Source organism: Sus scrofa, chromosome 1 (assembly GCF_000003025.6).
Source record: "Sus scrofa isolate TJ Tabasco breed Duroc chromosome 1, Sscrofa11.1, whole genome shotgun sequence".
NCBI lineage: Eukaryota > Metazoa > Chordata > Mammalia > Artiodactyla > Suidae > Sus > Sus scrofa.
Genome location: NC_010443.5, coordinates 120825834 through 120850063, shown reverse-complemented (window position 1 = coordinate 120850063; position 24230 = coordinate 120825834). Strand labels below are relative to the sequence as shown.

Below are 24230 nucleotides of genomic sequence, written 5' to 3'. Positions count from 1 at the left end.
AAATAAAGCACTAACTACTTTGTGTCAAAGTGAGGCTTTGAGACGTTCAGAGAAGCGGTCACCGTGTCCATGGACCAGCTCTGCACAGGCACCACCCTATATATACTCCCTCTGGGGCTACTTTCCCTTAGGGTCTGAGTGCAGAGCTCTTGCTCCTCATTTTCTTCTTCCTTTTAACACTGAATCCAACTCCAAGGAATTTGATTTTTGAATCACAACTCCAAAACATCTTGTTTGAAGGGTTGTTTGAATTTATTAACAAACCAAAGAAAACAGCACAAAATGACTGTGAAAGACCATGAAAGACGGATAGGGGTTCACTCTGCCCAAACCTCCTGTGCATACTGGAATAAAACCCCCCTACCCCCTATACCTCATGGAGGGTACGCCTCAGATAGGGGCAGGGTAGGGGTGCACAATTCTCTGCCTCTATGTGATGGGTGGGAAACTCTCTCTCCACTCCCTCAACCCCTGGAAAGTTTCCCTCTGCAGGACCATAAACCTGCACATCTAAGACCTAAAAACACAACTCTCAAAAAACATTCTTTCCCATTTGCAGCTGTAGTTTTTCAAACCTTTGAGTTCATTTTTATTTTGTTTGAAATAGCGCATCTAGAGACAGACTGCAAACCCAGCCCATTAGAAACTATTGTTCTTATCTCTGCTGCTTAATAGTCTAGATTCCGGGTTGATCCCTGCCACAACCCACAGAGAAACTAGCAGGACCTTATATTCGAGTTTTTAAAAGTGAGAACATACATAGTTTCATTCAATCCTCACAGCAGCCCTGGGAGGTAGGCAGGCAGGCATGATGGTTTCAGGATCTAGAGAACGAGGACGGAATTGTAACTGGTGGAGCTGGGAACCAAATCCATGTCCTCTGACCCTTGGACCAGGGCTCCTTCCACTTTACAAGATGACCCTGCCCACCTTGATGAGCAGGGCAGCTTTTCTGCATAGAACAGGTGAAATGTCCTTTGAGCTTGCAAACAAAGGGGCTTTTGAGTACAGACCTCATCAGAAGCTCAGGGGATAAGCACATCTGTGCTTATTCCAGCATCAACATCAGAGAGATGACGAGGACAGAACACAAGCATCTTTGACAAGGGCTTCTTCTCGTTTTCCTGATTCTCACCCGGGACACGCTGGGTGCTGTAACATGAATGCAGCCAAGTCCAGGAAGAGGGAGGACATTCAAAGGACCTTCTCGTCTAGCAATTTATTGATTCCTTCACAAATCTTCTTGAGGTTTGGCCTACAGTCCCCATCCAGACTATAAAGGGTGGAGAGGAACTCCATGTCAGCAAAGTGGTTGAAGACGTGGTTGATGCGCCCATGGCTCCTGGGCGTCAGATGTCGCTGTACCAGTTCATGTACCAGGTCCTTGCATTCGTGTAGGAGCTTGGAGAGCACATTCCTATCGAAGGTGTATTCCACCTCGTAGAAGCTAACAATGGTCATGGCAGTCTGATTCAGCTTCTTCCTGAACTTCTCCACAATAATCACCTCCTCCTGGCTGAACTGGTTGTTCCGGTAGAGGATCCCAATTTTGATCGCCACCTTGATTAGGTCTTTCATGATCTTGTGTGCTTCCTTCTTGCTGTGGGTGTGCTCTTTGGTGACTTTGTAGAGCTCATCAAAGATCTCGCTGCTGGTGTCATCAATCAGCATGTTGGCCACAGTTTTGCTGGCTATTTTGCTCAGAATCTTCTTCTGGGCTTGAAGGGCAAGGCTCTTTGAACTAAAAACATCAGGACCTTTGGTAAGAGAAGAGGGAAGAGTTACAGAAATATGAGAACCATTTATTTTGTTTCTACAAGTGAAACATACTAATTTGAACTCACATTTTTACAGCAAAAATTCATGCCTTCATACCCCACAACTCTTTAATGAAACCCCACCCCAGCCTGGTTACCATACTGTCCTCTCCACATTACATGCTTGTTTACCCTCTTGAATCTTTTAAATTGTGCTCTTTCCTCTCTGAACAAGGTTTCCTCACACCCAAGCCAAATCTCACACTTTTAGACCTACTTTATGCAGAAAGCCTTCTTGACTCTATTCATTCACAAAGAACTCTCTACAATGACTACTGCACTGGAACCATTCAAGTTTTGCAAATTTGCAAGTTTTGCAATGAAGGAAATCATTGCTTAATGATAAGAATGCAGCACCCATGCCAACCCCATTCCCAGTATAGACCTAAATGTTTGATCACTGTAGTGTTTTTGACTGAGTCTCAGAATCCATATTTTACTAAGGTGAATTTTTTTTCATGTTTGATATCTTCAAAATTGGGATGTGTCTTATAGTCACTGTGGTCAGGTGGCCGTTTTGCTTTGGTTGCATTACCTATGTGTGTATTAACGTAAACAATATGAGACAGAGATTTGGAAAAAAAGTGAAGTGTACTCTTACAAGAAATGTTGCCTCTCCAGTGCTATCAATGGCACAGAGAACCACCCTGTGTAGGAATACAGACATCAACAGCTCCAAGCAAAGGTGTCTCCAGATGCGTAGTACCCTGAATGTGAGAAAGTGTAGGAAAACCAAAGCCAACTTATTTCCCTGTTACTTTCCATTTTATGAAGGAATGAGAACAACATATGTTAAAAGAAATAACACTATGTCTAAGTAATTCTAAAACAGGATCTTTCAATAAGTATACAATATTAAGCAATAAAAAAGCAATCATTTGCAATTTAATTGGCAGCATTTTTTTTTTTTTAAGAGCACATGAAAAGGTATCTTAGAATCAGTAGTGTCTTAGGTGGGATGAAATACTCCATGAAGTCACCAATTAGCTGGAGCTGACATTTGAAATGAAGCCCACTGGCCACCCTCACTATGACAGTATGTATGTGTATAATTCTTATTTTCTGAAGGGGATTCAAGTTCCTGGAGGACAAAGATAATGTCTTCCTCAGCACCTAGCTCAGTTCTGAGCACAGGGATGGGATGATGTCTGTTAAGGTAAAGACCAGGAAAATACTGCAGAAGAATGAATTTTTCTTTGAAAACTGAGGGCCCTCTAGGATCCTTTTGTCCAGTCCTCTGGCTACATGGAAGTGACAGATGGGATAGGCAGCATGGACAGACAGATGGCCATACATGCCAGCTTCTGCTATTCTGTCCAGTCCCTCCCCATCTCATATTCCACCCCTTCTACCCACTCCAGACTCATCCCCTCAGTGGAACGTCATTAATCCCTGAGTGCTTAGGTCTCATAGACACAAATTCAGTTAACACTCAAGCACAATTTAGACAAAGGCCCCAGTGCTTCCTCCTCCAGCATGTCCCCTCATGGTCTGGCTCCCTCCCTCCCAGCCCAGCCCTGGGTCTTTCCACAACAGTCACTTCTGCTCATGGACCTCTTCCAGGTGCAGGCCTCCATGGTCATGGCCTGGAGTGAGGTCACTAAAGTAGGATCAGCAAAACTAACGCAGTGGGCAGCATGGGTCTCCCATAGCCCTAGGAAACTCTCTCCCAAAAGACTGAGAGGGTAGACTCTTCAAGCAACTTCATAGCAAGTGACCCTGATAAGACCAGGATTTCCCCTTCAGCCTCAGTGTGAAGGGAATAAATGGTGATGCTTGATTCTTTACCATGAGATTTATGCCCCTCCAGAGTTTGAAACAAGTAATATTCCTGCTCAGACTGATCATCTACCATGGTCATCAGACCTTTATGTAAATAACCTTTGTTCCAAAAACATCAAATCTGTCTTCCCCAAATATTTAACAGCATTGTTCAAAAGACTGTGCCATATGCTTTGAAGTCAGCTCCACAGGAGAAACTTAAAGACTTGTGATCTTTGACCCTGTATTCCTCCTCAGATGATTATTCTGACAAGAAAAGTGGAATCTAGATGGATCGGTTCTGGAATATCAAAAAAGCAGTAATTTCTTTGTCAACACCAAAAACTGCCTGAACAGGTATTTTAAGAGGCTCTCTAGAAATGCAGCACACATACATTTATGCAGAAGTAATGGATCAACTGACTCAGTGTCCACTAGAATGTAAGCTCTGGGGGAGCAGGGACTTGTGTCCAAGCTCCAGTGGACTCTGAGCCTAATGCACTGGGGGCCCATAGCAGCTACTTTGGGATGTGGGAACACTGGCTCTGGGGCAGCCACTTCATGGCTTTAACCTTAAGAGCTGGGGAAAGCTGGAGTTTTTACCAAGGCTTCCCTGGCTAGCTGGATTCCAAACCCTGCTCTTTTCACCATCAGCATTCCCAGCAGTTTTCTGCAGAGCAGTGGTCATCACACCTTTTGCTCTTATTTCCCCAAAATAATTTTCAAAAGCTATGTATCTACTTGAATACTTTTTAACCTGACAGTAAGTATTTTCACCTAATGGTTAAATAGTTATAATTTCTAAATAGATAAATGTCTAGATATTCTAAATTGTAAATACTTTAAAGTTAACATGTTAAATTGTTCTTTTAAAAATGTCCAATGTAACCTACATACCTCAGTGATATAACATTCATTATTGTCCATTTTAAAATGACAGGAGCAAGCTCTCCTTTAAAAATTAGAACTGTTACATTGTTCTTTTTTATTCCTTGAGGTTGTGTCTCTCTTCTATAACATCCAGAGAACTTTATGTTTTTCTGCTTGAAAAAATTTGGTCTATCAGTCATAATTCTCTATAACCAAAGGATCCATATAAATTGAAGTTTATTTTTTTTCTTTTTTCTTTTTAGGGCCACACCCATGGCATATGGAGGTTCCCAGGCTAGGGGTCGAATCCAAGCTACAGCTGCCTGCCTACACCATAGCCACAACAATGCAGGATCCAAGCCACGTCTGCAACCTACACCAGAGCTCACAACAATGCCAGATCCTTAACCCACTGAGCGAGGCCAGGGATCGAACCCGCAACCATATGGTTTCTAGTTGGATTCATTTCCACTGAGCCACAATGGGAACTCCACAAATTGAAGTTTAAATTAAAAGAAGATCCTAGTGACCCAAATCTCCAATCTTTAAAAAATTCCTTCTGGAGTGAGTTATCATTCTAATTATTTGCAGTACAAGTATTAAGCTTTTGATAAGTACTTACTAAACATAAAAAGTAAATGCACCTCCAAATGAGATGGGTAGGGGCAGATAATGGTGCTTTGATTAAAAGAGCCATCACCAACACCAGAGTTTCACATCATCCCTTTGTTTGACTAGGAGATTTTACACCCCAAGGTAATTTGTCCCAGTAAGAATATTTCCCCCCCCCTTTCTTTTTACGGCTGCACTGTGGCATATGGAAATTCCTAGGCTAGGGGTCAAATCAGATCTGCAGCTGCAGCTGCCGGCCTAGGCCACAGCCATAGCAATGCCAGATCTGAGCTGCATCTGCAACCTACACCATAGCTCACGGTAATGCCAGATCCTTAACCCACAAAGCGAGGCCAGGGATTGAACTGGCATCCTCATGAATACTATTGGGTTTGTTTCCGCTGAGCCACAATGGGAACTCCCCAATATGATTTTTTTGGGGGGTGGGAAATCCATTACTGAAACAGTAGAAAGAAGGGAGGTCTCCATGTCTTGACCTCAGGTTGTTTCTCAGGCAGGTGAGTTAGAGAAGACTACTGAGGTGAAAAAGAGGAATTGGACTTATAAACTGATCCATCAAAACTCTCCTCATCTGGAAATCCAAATCAAAACAAGAATGAGACACCACCTCACACCAATCAGAATGGCCATCATTAGTAAGTCTGCAAATAACAAATGCTGGAGAGGATGTGGAGAAAAGGGAACCCTCCTACACTGTTGGTGGGAATGTAAATTGATACAGTATGGATAACAGTATGGAGATTCCTCAGAAAACTAAAAATAAAATTACCATATGATCTAGCAGTCCCACTCCTGGACATACATTCAGACAGAACTATAATTCAAAAAGATGAATGCACCCCTATGTATCTTTTGTTCTTTGCATAACTATTCACAATAGCCAAGACACGAAAACAACCTAAATGTCCACTGGCCAATTAATGGATTCAGAAGATGAGGTACATATATACAATGAACTACTCAGCTGTAAAAAAGAACAAAATAATGCCAGTTGCAGCAACATGGATACAGCTAGAGATTATTAGAGATACTAAGTGAAGTAAGTCAGAAAGAGAAAAACAAATATATCACTTATATGTGGAATCTAAAATGTAGCATAAATGAACCTATCTACAAACAGAAACAGACTCACAGACATAGAGAACAGATTTGTGGCTGCCAAGGGTGAGGGAGGAGGGAGTGGGAGGACTGGGAGTTTGGGTAGATGCACACTGTTACATGTAGAATGGATAAGCAATGAGGTCCTGCTGTATAGCACTGAGAACTATATCCATTCTCTGGGGATATGACTCAGTTAAGTACTTGGGGATGGAGAAATTACCCTGGATTATCCAGTGCACATGAGGTAATCACAAGGGTCTTTATTTGTAAGTGAAAGGAGAAAGAGAGTCAGAAAAGGGGATGTGATGATGAAAGCAGAGGGTCAGAGGGATGCAATGGCTGGCTTCAAATACGGAGGAGAGAACCATGAGCCAAGGAATATGGGTGGCCTCTAGAAGCTGAAAAAGGCAAAGGAAGACTTTAGGAAAAAAATGCAGTCCTGTTTACACATTTTAGGATTTCTAAAATGTAAAACCATTTTAGGATTTCTGATCTCCACAGTTGTGAGATGATAAATTTGTGTAGATTTTTTGTTTTGTTTTGTTTTTGCTTTGGCCACGCCTGTGGCTTGTAGAAGTCCCTGGGCCAGGGATCAAACCCAAGCCAAAGCAGTGACAATGATGAATCCTTAACCACTACGCCACTATAGAACTCCCCACTATTGATGTTTTTAAATCACTAGGTTTGTGGTAACTTCTTATAGCAGCTATAGGGAATTAATTCAGGTGAGTGGAATGTGGTAAAGCATTTCCCAGTTTTATCTGCTCAGGAAACACTTCATGCTGAGTAGAGTGACTAACTGCCTTGATTCGCCAGGATTGAGGGGTTTCCTGTATGGTGGACTTCCAGTACTAAAATTGGAAAAGTCCAGGCAAATTGGGAAAATTTGGTCACCCTATTCCTGAGCTACTAGTGATGTATATGTCATTGACCTAAAAAATGAAAAACAGGGAAGCAACAAAGGAAGAATTCCAGAAGAAGGAAGAAAATAATACATACTTAATATTGAAGATAATACCATCTTAGCAGGGTAAGCTGTATGTACACTCTTTTATTTATTTCTGGTCGCAATGTGCAATAGCTTGATGTAGGATCTCAGTTCCCAGACCAGGGATTGAATCTGGGCTGCAGTGGTGAAAGGGCAGAATCCCAAACACTAGATCACCAGGAACTCTCCTAAGCTGTTTGTTTACTCTTGTTGCGACACTTAAAATCATTCTCTACTTGCTTTTTAATTCTAAAGTCAATCTTCACTCTTTTTTGTCCTTTTGGGACCAAGGTGTCTTTTGTCCCTTGCTTTCTCTGCAATTACTGAGCATTTACAATTTGTTCAACTCTGTATGAAGTGCTATGAAGAATATCCTTCCTGCTCCCCCCAATATTTAATTGGGTCCTACTCTGAATATGGTCCTGCAGGGAGGCAAGATGTAGACAAATGAAACAAAACACTTAGGTATATGAAACAGCCCAAATTGGCATGATTGAGAACAGCTGGGGGGAAGCTCTATGGGCTGTGAAGGTGGACTTGAATGTGGATAGGCTACATTGTCAGGAAGTGGTTTCTAAAGTCATTGAAACAAGCCAGTAATTTCCCCCAAATCACAAAGGACTTTGATGGTTTCCCTCATACGTTTTCAGCCATCTCCCTTGTAAAAGAATGTGTTATTTATGTTTAAAGGGACTTGTGGTACAAACTGCTATGGTGAGGGCTCAGGAGGGTCATGGGTATGCAATCTCTGAAGTCTTAATGATCAAGATGCTGGGGTAAAGGAATTATGTATCATCAAAATGATAAAGGAAGCTTTAAGAAAAAACAACAAACAAGTAGATTCCCACACTCTAACCCAAACCATTGCTATTAAATTAAAATCTTTAGGAGTATGGCCAGTAATCACGAGCTCCCTAAGTGTTTCTCACACCATGAATGTAGGACCCACTGATCACAGCATGCCCCAGCGTGTATCTCATAGAATACTAGTCCTCTCAGATGCTCCAAGAGAGAAGGTTTTGTGATCAGCTAAATGAGTTTGTAGATGACTATGCCCTGTGGTTGGCTTTTGATGATGTGCCATACCAGGTAGTTTATTAAAGGCTTTGAGAGGCCCTACAGTAAAGATACCTGTGTAGTTTTGTTTAGTCTACCCCTTCTCAAACGTACTGGATGTTAGAAAATACACACACACACATATTTATATATATATATATATATATATATATATGTATATACACACACACACACACACACACACACACATATATATATATATTCCCTATAACATCCTATGGTATAGGAAATGCCAGGATAGGATTCAGAGAAATAACATCAATCTGATCCACTCTGACAATTCCCAGGGATCTGTGGGGAGGGGTGTGGAGACACTACTATTTCCAACATGCATGCAAGATTTAAGGGAGAGTGCATGTACTAAGGGAGAGCTGGATGAGGTAGACCTTTTGCAGGTGGAAATCTTGGGCTTGTTTCCTTCCACCCAATCCTTCTGTCTCCTCCTTCTGCAGAAGAACCATGTTGGTGACCCACTAGGGAGGAACATTGCAGGCTAAGAGAAAGATGTGAACTTTAAAAGCCAAGGTCAAGGGTGCACTTGGGAGTTCTGGGGAAGCAGCCCTAACTAGCATGCACATGTTTGTTTGGGGGAAACACCAAGAGATCTAGAATAGGTCATGGCAAAAACTGTTCTTTTTCCCAAGAGCCTTAAGAAGGCTCTTCTAGTCAGCCATGATTCTCTTAACTAGGTTTGAGCAAAAGTTCTCATTCTAGCCATGAAAAATAATGGATTGTTTACAGTACCTGAGAATGGAAATAAGATATGATTATGCAGCTATTATTATGCAGCTTACCTGACTGGCACAATGAGACGAGACTGAGGAAGCTGCAGAGTTCATCTTTGTAGAAAAGAAACCGGGTCTTCTTTAAACCAAAATTGATGGAAGAGCTCAAATGGAAGGATTATAAAGTAAGTGCTCTGAGAATAAGCATGCTTGCAACATATACAAAGAAAGGAGAAGTACCAGAACTATGCTGGTAAAATAGCATGACAATGGGAGTCAACTAGTGTGGAAAGAGAAAGCAAAAGAGAATTCAAGTGGGTCTGTCGCTGCATAGTAACGTGTCAGGGCCAGTCTGAGCTGATGCTTCTGTAAATGATGTGCAGCCATAGCATAAGTGATGTTTCCACATTTCTAGAAAACATAATCTCTCCCAGATGGTGAAATGCCAAGCTGGTGGTGATACACAGCAGGAAGATCTCACCAAGCCAAGGATGAGTGGGTAGAAAAGAGGCAGATGAGCTTCAGCATGGTAAGAGCAAGGTAATACATTGTGGGAAAAATAAATGATGGTTATGAAAGATGACAGGCTCTCAGCTGTCAGCTACAGCCCAGGGAAGAGCTCTGAGCATCAACCCAGGATGTAGTGTGGAAGAGGGGCTGGGGGACAGACTTAGCTCTTTTCTTCTTCTCTTTGAGTTCGGTAACTTCTCTACTTCTGGTTAAAGGGTGTGTGGAAAATATATATGTGAGTATGGATAGCTCTCAGAACTATAAAACTATCTGTAATAGCCCCCACTCATGTGCTATCATTCACTTTGGTAAACAGCTTAGGATAATGGCAAGGAAGAGAGTTAGCTAAAAATATTAAGTAGAAGCTAGGGGTGGAGATGGTACCCTGAGAAAAACAATCTGTGGTGCTTAATAAGTACCACCTGTCAACGCAGGAGGCCCAGAGTACAAGGAAAGCTGGGGGCTCCCCAGGGCATGGGGAGAGGTAAGACCTGGGCAGAGGGTGATTTGTGGTAGTCCAAGTTTCTGGGACTCAATCCCTTATACTTACATGTTGGATGTAAAGCTCAAGCAGGCCTCCCTGAGACAGAGCAGCCTCACAAACTATTTTGTGAACTTTCACGATGAGCACCATTCTTCCGCTCACCTGCTCCTGCACCAGCAAGGCTGACTGGACCAGTCCTGTTCCTCACTCTCCATCCTTCACAACCAATGAGGGGCCAGGCACCAGGTGGATACCACCCTCTTCCTTCCTGCTTCCTTATCTGGTCTCTGAGTGAGTGATAAGAGGGAGTTGGCTGTGGTCTGCAGGAGGGATATTCATGACAACAATAAATACCTTCTAGAGAAGACATTGCCTCTGCTTAAGTTCTGGGGCCCTATGTAGCTGTGGGGACAAAACTATTAAGGAACATTTAGTAGGTTTTTGAAATGCAAACCTAACACTTTTATGGTTTTCAGAAAGACTAATGGAACTGTTGATTTCTAGTGGAGTCAAACTGAAAAATATTTTCCTTCTTTGTATAAAACTGTGGTTTGCATACTGCTGAGATATTAAAGAAAAAACATGGCACTGGAGGAGGTACACTGAAATGACATGGTCAAGGGATGATGAAGCCTTTGAGTTAGAGACAAGCAAAAATCTTGATTCCCCTTCTCTCCTCACAGAAAATGATCAAAGCTTAGTAGCTCATGAAAAATGCCCTGTTAGGTGTAATCCCTTTCATACTTGAATGAGATGGCATTTCTCAGGCTTAAGTTATTTTGGGATACTTTAAAAGCATCACAGTAAAACTTAGATGACCTAGGAGGGCTAAAACATAGACTTTTCTGACTGCCAGTTAATCCAGCACATCCTTGAGGCCTTCTTAGGTCTAGCCCCTTCCCCACCTTCCAAAAGAGAGTGCTTGCCTTGAAGACATATCCAATGGGCTCACCCTTGCTGGTGAGAAGACTTGAGGTCCCAAAATTTCCACCACCAGCAATAAGAAGCAAGCAGCTTGTGGGTTCTGCGGGTGGGTCACCAAAACTTGAAGGGCAGCTGCCTCCCAGCCACCACGAGGGGATGGGAAAAATGAAAACATTAGAACCCTTAATTCCGTTTCCTTGTTTTCTTTTTTTGTCTTTTGGGGGCCCCTCCTGCAACATTTGGAAGTTCTCAGGCTAGGGGTCGAATCGGAGCTGTAACCACTGGCCTACACCATAGCCACAGCAACGAGGGATCCAAGACTCATCTGCAACCTCTACCACACCTCACGGCAATGCCGGATTCTTAACCCACTGAGCAAGGCCAGGGACCAAACCAGTATCCTCATGGATACTAGTTGAGTTTGTTAACCACTGGGCCACAACAGGAGCTCCCCATTTTCTTGTTTCCTAATGAGATGGATTAAGCTTTACTAATGTTTAACATACAGGCTGACCCTGGCACCCACTGGTATGTGGCATTCTAATGGAAGAGGGAAAGATCCCCCTGCTCCCTGGGGGTCAGGGAGTATTTAGTGTGTATCTCTCATTTGTTTGTTCCCTTTCAGCAGTTTTGATTTATTTTGACGTATGTTTACATGTGTGCTTGGTTAAATAGACTCACTCATTATTATTATTTAGTTCTAACTAAACTAACCCTTATGAAATGGACCAATGATTTCAAAAGGTTCCTGCAAGAAATAAAACTGAGGCCGAAGACAATATGCTAATCATGCCAGCCCAAAGGAAGAGCAAGAAAATGGCAGAGCTGATGATAAGCCTCCTCATCATTAAGAGCTTTTCTGCAGGCAAATTATAAGGTAAAAGTAATGATCTAATTAGATCTGACAAGAAATGGGCCATAAAAATTTCAAAAATTCTAATAAGATGATTTGAAGTACGGATTTCACACATTTTTACTTGCCTCAAGATATTCCCCAAGGCAGTAGGAAGCCATGGCAGTTAGCAAGATGGTTAGACACACTGTGATTTTCATTTGAGCTTGTCCTATGGGTGAGGGGGAGAGGCATTAACGAACAGCCTGGGTGACTTTGGGGAAGAGGGATGAGTCAGGGCTGATGCTGAGTGCTTCCTCTAGCTTGAGAAATGAGTGGGGTTGGGGGCAGTAAGCCCCACCAAATGAAATAGGCATCTGGAAGGTGTGTGGGGAAGATGGCTTCAGTCCTGGGCATGCTGAGTTCCAGGTGCCCCGGGGCCTCTGGGTGGATGGAGATGCTCATATGAGCCTGTATAGTGGGCACCTCCAAGGCAACAGGTCCTTCCCTAAGCTTCCCATTTCCTTGTTCAGACCCTGTCCCAAGCCATCAAGCAAGAGATGTGAAAAAATCGATCTTCCCTAAGTAATTAGCCAATTAAAGATCCTGAGCAGTAAATAGGTTCTTCCTTTAAAATGCAAATTTCCATTTAGCTGGTTAAAGTGTAGTCTCTATTAGTCAGAGCCACACCTCCTAGAGATTCTCTCCCAGTTCCGGGGCCCACCACCAAATTACCTCTCCTTCCCTCCCAGGAGAATGGATTATTTTAAAACGAGGGTCGGTATTTGGCCCACTCCTCATCCTGCCCCTATAGGGACATTGTACCCATCCCCCAACCAACCAGCAAATGTTTAGTAAGACCTCTCCTCTCAACTCTGTCCCTGGGCTAGAAAAACAGACACTAACACGTGCTCTGAGTCTGCTCTCCCTGATAATCAGGAAGTCATTCACTTGCACTAGCAGTGTCTTTTATCCTTTATCTCAATAAATTTATCTTTCTTTTCAAAAAAAAAAAAATGAAGGTAGGAAGTGCGAGGTAGACTGGGTACAGTAGGACTGGCTGGGGTGGAAGGCAAAAGGAGGAAGGACTGAATTACCAGAGACAAGCACAAAGGAGGGATGTCGCATTAGCCAGTCTTCATCCCCTTTGCCTCCCCTCTGTCTCTGGTTCAGGCTTGAGTGCCCCTGAAATCTTGTCTTTGGCTTAGGCCTGGGAGCAGGCTCAGAGTTCTGCTTTGGTCTGGGTGGCAGCTCAATCCTAGAGGTTCGTTCATCCTGCAGTCAGGAGTGAGGATTCGACATTGCAGGGACCAGACATAATGAAATTTCACAGCTGTGTTGGATGTTTCAGGGTGCTAAGCAAGGATATACAAAGGCAGTGGTAGGCAAAATAGGGTGCTTCTTGTAGGAAAGCAGATTCAGATCGCTGCAACACCTCGCTTTGAATAATTACACTTTAAAAGCAGCGTTTGATTATCTTCAAGATGAAGACCACGTATTTTTTTACATTTCAAAAAAATTCCCGTGCCTTTCAATAACTTATTGTTTTGGGTGAAGTGAAGAAACATTAGCAGGATCAGCTGTAAGATTTTCCAGCTCATTATCTCATCTTAGATGCCCTCAATCCACTCATCCATCAGCACTGAGGAATTCATAATTCAGTAATGATCATGTTAGAGATAATGTTAACTACTAGGCACAGATTATGTACCCTAAGTAGTGTATACTATTTATTTGATCCTCACAAGATTTCTGCAAGAGAAGGACTGTGAGTCCCATTTTATAGAGGAAGAAACTGAGGCACAGCAGATTTAAATAATTCATTCAAAGCTAGGAGGCTAAGGAAGAGAGGTGCAGTTGGGCCAAAGTTCAAATTAACTCTAGACAAAGCCTGCAATCTTTGCCTTCCTGCTTCTGCTTATAGAAAATTATCCCTGGCTCCCTAATGACTGATTTATCACTTATTTGAGACATTAAGTAGGCCTCAATTAAAATCCACATCTACCAATGAGATTTATATTTCAGCCTTTTTTTAAAATACAAAAAAAGCCAGTCTTATGATGTGATAGAACAATACCACCTATTCATCAAAACTTGAAGGTAGATGGAGCTTCATATTTAGAGGGCATGCTATATATTTCAACAGAGTTGCATATTGGTTTTGTCTTTCGTACTGATTTGACAGCTAGCTCTGAAAAATGAATGAGTAATAATTTTACTTAGAAACAGGGATGAGACTAAGACACAGAGCTAACTGAAGCAAATAATTGTGAAGTCACTCCGGCGGGGGGTGTGTGTGTGTGTGAGAGTGTGTGTGTGTGTGTGTGTGAATCATCTCCAACTCAACAGGTTAATTTTGGAGATCTGAGAGATATTTTTGTCTCACTGCAGTAGAAGAGCAACCATCGCTAAAAACACCATCTACTTACATGATTTCTTTAATAAGCAAAGCTTATTCATCCCCTCCCCCAGCTCTCCTGCATCAACAAGTAACTAGTGTCTCTCTGAATAGCAGGTCATACTCAGACACAATAACAATAATAGAGTCTATGTATTTAGTGCATTATGCATCGTTTCCTTGCAACAACTCAACGTGCAGGCACTAATATCACCTCCACCACCACCATTAACAGCAGCACCATTTTACATCCAAGGAAACTACAGCAAAGGAAGATTAAGTAGCTCATTTAGAGCTACCATGTAGGAAGTGGCAGAGAGGGATATAGACCAGGCAGGCTGCTCCAGAGTCCTATGCTTCAGCCCTACACACTAAATTGCCATTCATGGGAGGATAAACATCAATTAGTTTAAATGCTTCTTTGAATTACTGCCCACTTTAACATGGAGATTAAGTGGGTTTTTTCCTCAGAAGAATTAATTAAAAAAAAACCCATAAAATGTTCTAAATATATAGACAAAAGAGAAGATAATTTAACAAACTCTACTTGTGTGGCCACCACCCAGATGGAACAAATCTTAATATTCCGCCCTCAAAGACAGAGGAGTGGGAAGTGAAGCCCTCTTTGTTTTCAGCTCCATCTCTTTCCCTTCTTTCTCTTCAGATCTAACAGCACTTCAGAAGTTGAAGTGTCTTAGTCTCATCCCTGTTTTTATACATTTGCTTTGTGAGTATGCCTGCATCAGCACTATATTGTTCAAAGTGTTTTTAAATTTCAGATAAAGGTGTCACATTGCACAAATCCTTTTGTATCCCTTCATTCAACATCACTCTTGCAAGATTTATCTACTTAGGCATTTTGTTGCTTATATTCTTTTTCTTTCTTTCTTTCTTTCTGTCTGTCTGTCTGTCTGTCTGTCTGTCTTTTTAGGGCTGCACCTGTGGCATATGTAGGTTCCCAGGTCGGGGTCAAATGGGAGCTGTAGGAGTTCCTGTTGTGGCTCAGTGGTTAACGAAATCGACTAGGAACCATGAGGTTGCGGGTTTGATCCCTGGTCTTGCTCAGTGGGTTAACGATCTGGTGTTGCCGTGAGCTGTGGTGTAGGTCACAGATGAGGCTCGGATCATCTGTGACCCACACAGATGATCCGAGCTGTGGCTCTGGCATAGGCTGGTGGCTACAGCTCTGATTAGACCCCTCGCCTGGGAACCTCCATATGCCGCAGGAAACGGCCCTAGAAAAGGCAAAAAGACAAAAAAAAAAAAAAAAAAAAAAAAAATTGGAGCTGTAGCTGCTGGCCTACACCGCAGTCACAGCAACACTGGATCCAAGCCTCGTCTGCAACCTACAGTTCATGGCAGTGCCAGATCCTTAACCACTGAGCAAGGCCAGGGATTGAACTTGCATCCTTATGGATGCTAGTCAGATTTGCTTTCACTGCGCCATGACAGGAACTCCCTGTTGCTTATGTTCTATTTTTTTTTTTTGGTCTTTTTTTTTGTTGTTGCTATTTCTTGGGCCGCTCCTGCGGCATATGGAGGTTCCCAGGCTAGGGGTCGAATCGGAGCTGTAGCCACCGGCCTACGCCAGAGCCACAGCAACGCGGGATCCGAGCCGCGTCTGCAACCTACACCACAGCTCACAGCAACGCCGGATCGTTAACCCACTGAACAAGGGCAGGGACCGAACCCGCAACCTCATGGTTCCTAGTCGGATTCGTTAACCACTGCGCCACGACGGGAACTCCTGCTTATATTCTATACCCATGTTTTCTGTTGATGGGCATTTACATTATTTCCACTTTCTGCAAACAAAAAAGTCCACAGTAGTGTCTCCTTATGCACACACACAATAGCCTCCAAGGTTCCACACCTAGAAACATGACTGCCAGATCCTGTACCACAGACTGCCAGATGCTTTCAGCAACATTACACTAATTTTCACTCCCAGCAGCAGTGTATGAGTTCCTGTGGATCCACCTCCTCATCAACACTTCAGCTAATCCACTTTTTAAATTTTTGCCAATTTGATAGGTACAAAATGGTTATCTTGTTTTAATATGCATTTCTGATTGCTACTGAGATTCAATATGCTTGTGTGTATAGTGAGCATTCAGATCTTTCTCATCTGTGAATTGCTTATTCATATACTCATTTTCCCCAAAATTGTACTGTATGTTTTTTTCTTGTTAATTTGTAGAAAGTTTTATGTTTTATGGATTCTAATCCTCTGTGGATCACATGTGTTGCAAAAGTTTCCTCCCAGTCTGTAGCATTACCTTATAACTTTATGCTGTCTTTAGCTGTATAGAAATTAAAATTTTTACCATCATTAAAATAATTATCAGTCTTTCCCTTTATGGTTAGTTGTTTTTGTATTTTGTGTTAAAAAAGCCTTTCCTGCCATGAAGTAATAAGTGAGTCTTAAATGTTTTCCAAAAGTCTTAAAGATTTTGCTTTTTACATTCAGGTCTTTAATCCATCTGAAACTTATTTATGAATATTGTGTTATATACATTTTTCTCATAATTTTTCTTTTCTTTTCTTTTCCTTTTTTTTGGTCTTTTTGCCATTTTCTTGGGCTGCTCTCGCAGCATATGGAGGTTCCCAGTCTAGGGGTCGAATCGGAGCTGTAGCCACCGGCCTACACCAGAGCCACAGCAGTGCCAGATCCAAGCCGCGTCTGCGACCTGCACCACAGCTCACGGCAACACCGGATCGTTAACCCACTGAGCAAGGTCAGGGATCGAACTCAAAACCTCATGGTTCCTAGTTGGATTCGTTAACCACTGAGCCATGATAGGAACTCTTAATTTTTCAATTTATTGAATAGTTCATCTTTCTCCTACTGATCTGTTAGACAGCCTTTTTTTCTTTCTTTCTTTCTTTTTTTTTTTTTTTTTTTTTTTTTTTTTGCTTTTTAGGTCTGCACCTGCAGCATATGGATGTTCCCCGGCTAGGGGTCGAATCAGAGCTACAGCTGCCAGCCACTGCCACAGCCACAGCAGTGCCAGATCCGAGCCGTGTCTGTGACCTACAACACAACTCATGGCAAAGCTGGATCCTTAACCCACTAAGCGAAGCCAGGGATCGAACCCGCAACCTCATGGTTCCTGGTTGGATTTGTTTCTGCTGTGCCACAACGGGAACTCCTAGACAATCTTTTTCTTATCAAGTTTCCATATTGTATGGGTCTGAGTTTGTCTATTCTGTTGATCGATTTGTCTATTTTAGTACCAATATCACACTATCTTAATTACTGTAACTCATAATAAGTCTTGATTGGCCATGGAGAGTTCCTCCTATTTTATTCTTCTTAGAAATTGTCTTGATTATTCTTGCCTTTATTCTTCCAAATGAATTTTAGGATCATTTGACCAAATGCCATTAACACTTTGTATTAATCTGAGGTAACCTGGTATCTTTATGATGGTGAACTTCCTATCCATTAACATAATCTATCTCTCCATTTAGTTAGAATATCTCCTCTGTCCTTCAGTAATGTTTTATAGTCACCTCTGTAAAGCTCTTGCATGTCTTTCACTAAGCCTACTTCTAGGTACTATATGGTTTTGGTTGCTACTGTAGGTATAATTTTTTTCTATTAGTTTCTAAATGGTTATTAAAGATATATAGGAACCCAACTGATTCTTTTATATTTATCTTCAATTGAAAAACTTTCCTGAGGCGTTCCTGTTGTGGCGCAGTTTTGAAACTAGGAACCATGAGGTTGGGGTTCGATCCCTGGCCTCATTCAGTGGGTTAAAAATCCGGTGTTGCCTGAGCTGTGGGGTAGGTCACAGACTCAGCTCGGATCTGCCATTGCTGTGGCTGTGGCATAGGCCGGAAGCTACAGCTCCAATTAGACCCCTAGCCTAGGAACCTCCATATGCCACGGGTGCAGCCCTCAAAAAGACAAAAGACAAAAACAAAAAACTTTCCTGAGTTCTTTTATTAGTTCTAATAGATTTTACGTGGCATTGCTTGGATTGTTTTATGTGGACAATCATTGCCTGCACAAAATGATTGTTTCCTTCGACCCCCTCTATCTTTTTCTTGTCTTATTGCACTGGTGGGAAACTCTAGCACAATGTTGAATAGTAAGGGTGCTATTTGGCATCCCTGACTTGTTTCTGACTTTAATAGGGTTGCTTCTAAAATTTCCCCACCACACATAGTATATGCTGTGGATTTTAATGGATAGTAGTATCAAGCTAAGAAATCTTCTGATGGCCTAGAGAGTGAAGGACCTGGCATTGTCACTGCTGAAGCTTGGGTGGCTTCTGTGGTGTGATTGATCCCTGGCCTTTGGGAACTTTTGCATGTCTGGGATGTGGCCAAAAAAAAAGGAATCTTCTTTCTGTTCCTAGTTGGCTAAGGTTCCAGGTTTGTCTTAAGGTAAACATGTGTATCTATTTATAAAACACTTTCTTTGTACCTATTGAAATGATCATATGGTTTATCTTAAAATTTTTTATTGAAGTATAGTTGATTTATAATTTTTAATTTATGCTGTACAGCAAAGTGAACCAATCATACATAGAAATACATTGCCTTTCTTATATCATCTTCCATCATGTTCTATCCTAAGAGATTGGATGTAGTTCCCTGTGGTATATGGTGGGATCTCATTGCTTATCCTTTCTAAATGTCATAGTTTGCATATGCTACCCCAAACTCCCAGTCCATCCCACTCCCGCTCTCCTCCCCCTTGGCAACCACAAGTCTGTTCTCTATGTCTATGAGTCTGTTTCTGTTTTGTAGATAGGTTCATCTATGCCATATTTTAGATTCCACATGTAAATGATGTGCTATTTGTCTTTTTCTTTCTGACTTACTTCACTTAGTATGATCATTTCTAGTTGTATCCATGTTGCTGCAAATGGCATTATTTCATTCATTTTTATGGCTGAATAATATTCCATTCTACATATGTACTACATCTTAATCCATTCGTCTGTTGATGGACATTTAGGTTGTTTCCATGTCTTGGCTATTGTGAATAGTGCTGCTATGAACACAGGAGTGCATGTATCTTTTTGAATTATAGTTTTGTCTGGGTATATGCCCAGGAGTGGGACTGCTGGATCGTATGGGACTTCTGTATGTATTTAGTTTTTTAAAGAACCTCCATACCGTTCTCCATAGTGGCTATACCAATTTACATTCCCACCAATAGTGCAGGAAAGTTCCCTTTTCCTCACACCTTCTCCAGTATTTGTTACTTGTAGACTTATTAATGATGGCCATTCTGACCAATGTGGGGGTGGTACCTCATTGTTGGTTTTTTTTTTTTTTCCTTAACAGTTGCATCTGTGGCATATGGAAGTTTCTGGGCAAGGGATCGAATTGGAGCTGTGGCTGTAGGACTACATCACAGCCACAGCAACACAGGATCTGAGCCACATCTGTGACCTATGCTATAGTTTGTTGCAACACCAGATCCTTTACCCACTGAGTGAGGCTAGGGATGGAACCTGCATCTTCATGGTCACCATGTCAGGTTCTTAGCCCACTGGGCCACAATGGGAACTTGCTTCATTGTAATTTAATTTGCATTTCTCTAATAATTAGCGATGTCGAGCATCTTTTCGTGTGCCAATTGGCCATCTGTATGTCTTTTTTGGAGAAATATCTATTTAGATCTCTTGCCCATTTTTTGATTGGGTTGTTTGCTTTTTTTATTATTGAGTTATATGAGCTATTTGTATATTTTGGAAATTAAGCCCTTTTGGTTGCATAATTTGCAAATATTTTTTTTCCCAGTTCTTAGGTTGTCTTTTCATTTTGTTTATGGTTTCCTTTGCTGTGCAAAACTTTTAAGTTTTATTTCCTATTTGTTTATTTTTGCTTTTATTTCCATTCCCTTGGGAGGGTTTGACTCTCTTAATATGTGAATTTATAACCAATTATTAAAAGACTTTAAAACATCACTGCATTCCCAGGATAAGTCCTACTTAGTCATGATGCACATGTAATTAATAAACTACTAGAATTCTAGTAGCATTTTGCAACTATGCTCAAAGGTTATATTGGTCTATAGCTTCTTCCTAGTACAGTTCGTCTGATTTTGATGTCAGAGTAAACTAGCCTCATAAAAGGGATTGAGTTTCTTTCTCTTTTTCTATTCTCTGAGACTTTATGTGTCAGACAAGGATTTACAGTTTTTTTAAGGTTTAGTAAAACTTGCCCATAATGCCACTTGTGATTTGTGTGTATTACGAGAGTGGGGATGAGTGGAGAATCAATTTCTTTAATGTTTATTCAGGTGTAGAAGAGCAAAAATCCCCTAAAACAACACACACTTACAATGTTTTATTTAACAACTATTTAAAGCTCTTTAGATTTTTCTTTCTTTCCCTAAAGCAGCCACTTATAAATAAGCAGTCATTTTGAATGGTAGATCACTCTCAGGAATAAAGAGATAAACATCATCCATTGGTATAATTTTTAATACTAGTCTCCTAGTTTTATTTTAAGAGGGGGAGACCGAGGAGCTATTTCTCAAACTATTTTTTCTTTAATAATTTCGTTATAAAAAATGATACATGAGCACTGAGAAGAGTCAGAAAAGACATAAGCTAAAGGAAGAAAACCAGTTCCTCACAATTCCACCACGCACCATGGTTAGTATGTACATATTCTTCCAAACATTTTCCCAAGTACATATAAAGTAAATGTGCTCTTTAATAGTCACAGACATGGGATCAATGAACACTGTTTTCTAGTCTGCATTTTCACTCAACACTCTGAGGATATCTTTCTATGTCAATAAACAGCCTACATCAGACAGAGACTACATGTGATGACAGAGAGTGCCACCCCTTCCTCTCCCAGTTCCCTCCTCATAGACTCCAATCTGTTCCCAGTTTGTGCTATAAAGGGTCTGTGGAAAGTAACAAATGATCCAGCACCAGGCTGCATGTAGAGGGAAAGAATGTCTAAGGTCTCTCTTGGCACATGGCAGTATTCCCTCCCAGTGCTCCTTCCTGAGCAAGGAGGTGGCAGGTGACGCTAAGGGGGAGCCCCACAAAGAGACCCCCTGGCTCCACCTCCCCTCATCCCTGCCCTCCCACTGGAGGCCTGCTTGTCCACGTCAGTCAGAAGTCTTACTGAGATCAGAAGCCAAAGGGCGGCTCACCCCTTCAAGAGGAAGGCTGAGCCCTAGCCCAACTGGCTGAAGACAGTCAACTGGAAGAGAGCCAAACAAGTACCAGCAATCCAGTTGGCTTGTCTGTTCCAACTGAAGGCCTCTTTACACTGTCAGCCCATGGCCACCTCTCACTCCTTCCTGGGAAGGGTAGCCCTTGCCCCCAACTCCAGCACACTCCTTTCCCCATGCTGTGCTGTGACCGTCATTGTGTTCTTATAGGACTGATGCTCAGAGGACCTATGAACCCTCACAGTGAAGGTGGCATCCAGCGTGTAGAAGTAGTCCAACAAATCTCTGTTAAATGAGTGACTGAATGATTTGGCCTGTTCCTTTCTCATTCTTGATGGCCCAGATTCTATCTGTTCAGAATGTATACTGGAACGAGGTGTGTATTCACAAACTGTAGGCTAAACCAAAGGCACTAAAAAAAAAAAAACAAAAACAAAAAACAAAAAAACAAACCCAAGATGTGCTGAACTCAGCATGAGGTCCATGCCCTGCCTTTCACACAGAGCTGCCTGCCTGGCCAGTCAGGCTCTGTCTGTCTGCACCCCACAAGCAGCACCATCACCTGGGGGACCCAGATGCATCACCCCACCACATCCTCAGTGTTCAACCCCAGCAGGAACCCTCTCTCCCAGGCAGCAGCACTCATCCCTCCTTCCACCCCCAGAGCCTCCCCATTCACGTCCCTTCATGCTCACAAGCTATTTTAATACACAGGAGCTGTTGGGGATCAGAATAGTACAGGCCACGTCTGTCTCTCTGGGTGATCCTCTCTCTCTGCTGGCAAATTGTTCACCACGGCAGGCGCTCAAAAACCCAGGCTCAGAGGCCACCAGACTGCTAACAAGGACACCAGTAGGACACCACATTCAGAGCTGTGGGAGGATGCCAACTTGGTAATATGCGAAATTAGTAAATAGACTGATGCAATAAAAATGTCAGTCTTTGGAATTCTCCAATTTTTGGATAGATATAAAACCTAAAACATTTTTTTAAAAAAGTAGACAATAAAATGGAACAAACTCCAATCTATACTGGGAAAAAATTAAACAAAATATGGCCTGAGACAGTGATATTTAAGCCTAAAGAACTGAGGTTCTTAGAAGATGCTGTAATTAGATTAATAGAGTAATATATTCACCCTCAGTTTAGTGAGCTTAAAAAAAAAAAGATAAATGGTTAGCTATACTAGAGGGGTTGGAACACAAAAGGGAGAAGAAACCAGAAGGTACTTCCGGATGGGAGAGGATCTGGCAGACAGCACTATGCCTTGCTCAATGTTCTACTTAATAACTTTTAGTGAAATATGAATTTCGTACAATGACATTTTTGGATTTCAATTTGAGAGTGAAACAGCAGGAAAGGGGCACATGTAATATATTGCTTACAATACCTCTTACATGTATTCTGTAGTAACCGGGTTTTTATTCATGGTTTTGAGATCTGATATGTGAGTCAAGAAACATTTTGGCTATCACTGGTAACAGGGTCATATCTGTCCCAGTGGATTAGTGATGTTGAGGCGTGTAGTTTGTGGATGAGAGGTGGGATGGTGGACAGCATGCGCTCCTGCAAGGTCCCCTGGGGCTGGGCTCCTTAGTTCTGCTGAGAACCCTAGTCCAATGGAATCACCCTGAACAGAGGCAGAGCTGTGGAGACTTGCCTTTCTGGAAGTTACTCATAAATGTGCCTTTCTCTGAGGCTTCCTTTCTTTTTCTTTCTCTCTCTTTCTTTCTTTCTCTTTCTTTCTCTCTCTCTCTCTCTCCCTCTCCCCCTCTCCCTCTCCCTCTCTTCCTCTACTTTCTTTCTTTCTTTTTTTCTTTTTAGGGCCATACCCACGGCATATGGAGGCTCCCAGGCTAGAAGTCTAATTGGAGCTACAGCCGCCGGCTTATGCCAGAACCACAGCAACACCAGATCCGAGATGTGTCTGTGACCTACACCACAGCTCACAGCAACGCTGGGCCCTTAACCCACTGAGTGAGACCAAGGATGGAACCCGCAACCTCATGGTTCCTAGATGGATTTGTTTCTAGGAACCATTTGTTTCTGCGCCACTACGGGAACTCCTGAGGTTTCCTTTCCAAATTAAACTTTCCCCATACTTATCTCAAAGACAATCAAAGCTTCCAAATAAAATTATATATGCTTCATGTAAAACTGTATCAGCAAAAAGTTTCATTGCTTCAAATCATGTCACTGGGCACAGTCACTCTAAGGTGCTGATAAAGGATCTCCGGGGGGTGGGGGTAGGGTGTCAAATTGTCAGGGCTATAACCATGGAGTCAGTCCCCAAATACAGGGAAAACCAGAGAACTCAGCCCTGCTCCTGACTCTAGGAACTGAACCTGCAGCAGGGTGTGAAGAGAGCTGGGCCCCCAGGCCTGCCCATGCTGCCCCCACACCCCCAGGCACTTGCTGTTTGTGTGGGCCCAGGTCTTCTCCGCCCTGCTTTCTTCTACTATATGAGGGAGCTGGACTAGATGATTCTGCTAAGTTGTTATATATAAAACAAACATTAAACAAATTCCTAAATTCTCAATTTAATGACAGCCTCTTCAGAATCAGAAACTGAGTTTTTAAGTCCATAGAAAGCCAGCCCTGGGCATTCCTGAGAGCCCACGTGGGTGGGAGGGATTCTCAGCTCTTCTCCTCTCACACGGATTCCCCTCTGTCCACCAAGCTCTCTCCCAGCTCTGCATCTGTCAGTGCTTCAGCACTAGAATGCCTCCTGCTTTTCCCTCCCTCTGAAAATTTGGGGCATTGACCTTGGAGCCTCCAGCTTTCCTTTTCTGTGACTTTTCTCCAAAATGCCTCCCCCCGCCCCGTTTCCTGGGGCCCTCGACTCCTCTGCCAGGCGTCAGCCTGTGCTTGCCACAGAGCAGTGGTCAGCAGGCTCTGCCCAAGGCTTCTCCCTGTGCTGACCTCAGCGCCCACAGACCAAGCCGCAG

At 42.4% G+C, this 24230-nt stretch overlaps 1 protein-coding gene across 2 annotated transcripts in view; it reads right to left on the bottom strand.

The window, feature by feature from the left end:
* TNFAIP8L3 (TNF alpha induced protein 8 like 3) overlaps positions 234 to 24230 on the bottom strand; it is a 42298-nt gene continuing 18301 nt past the window's right edge. Inside the window, exons 2-4 of one of the 2 annotated variants that reach the window (XM_021095503.1) lie at positions 10129 to 10286; positions 9042 to 9136; positions 234 to 1757 (exon numbers count right to left, since the gene is read on the bottom strand). In XM_021095503.1, the coding sequence (XP_020951162.1) occupies positions 1195 to 1757; positions 9042 to 9136; positions 10129 to 10181 (711 nt within the window). In that variant the 5' untranslated portion in view covers positions 10182 to 10286 and the 3' untranslated portion in view covers positions 234 to 1194. The remainder of the gene's footprint in view (positions 1758 to 9041; positions 9137 to 10128; positions 10287 to 24230) is intronic. The other variant, XM_013992998.2, reaches the window with a different exon arrangement.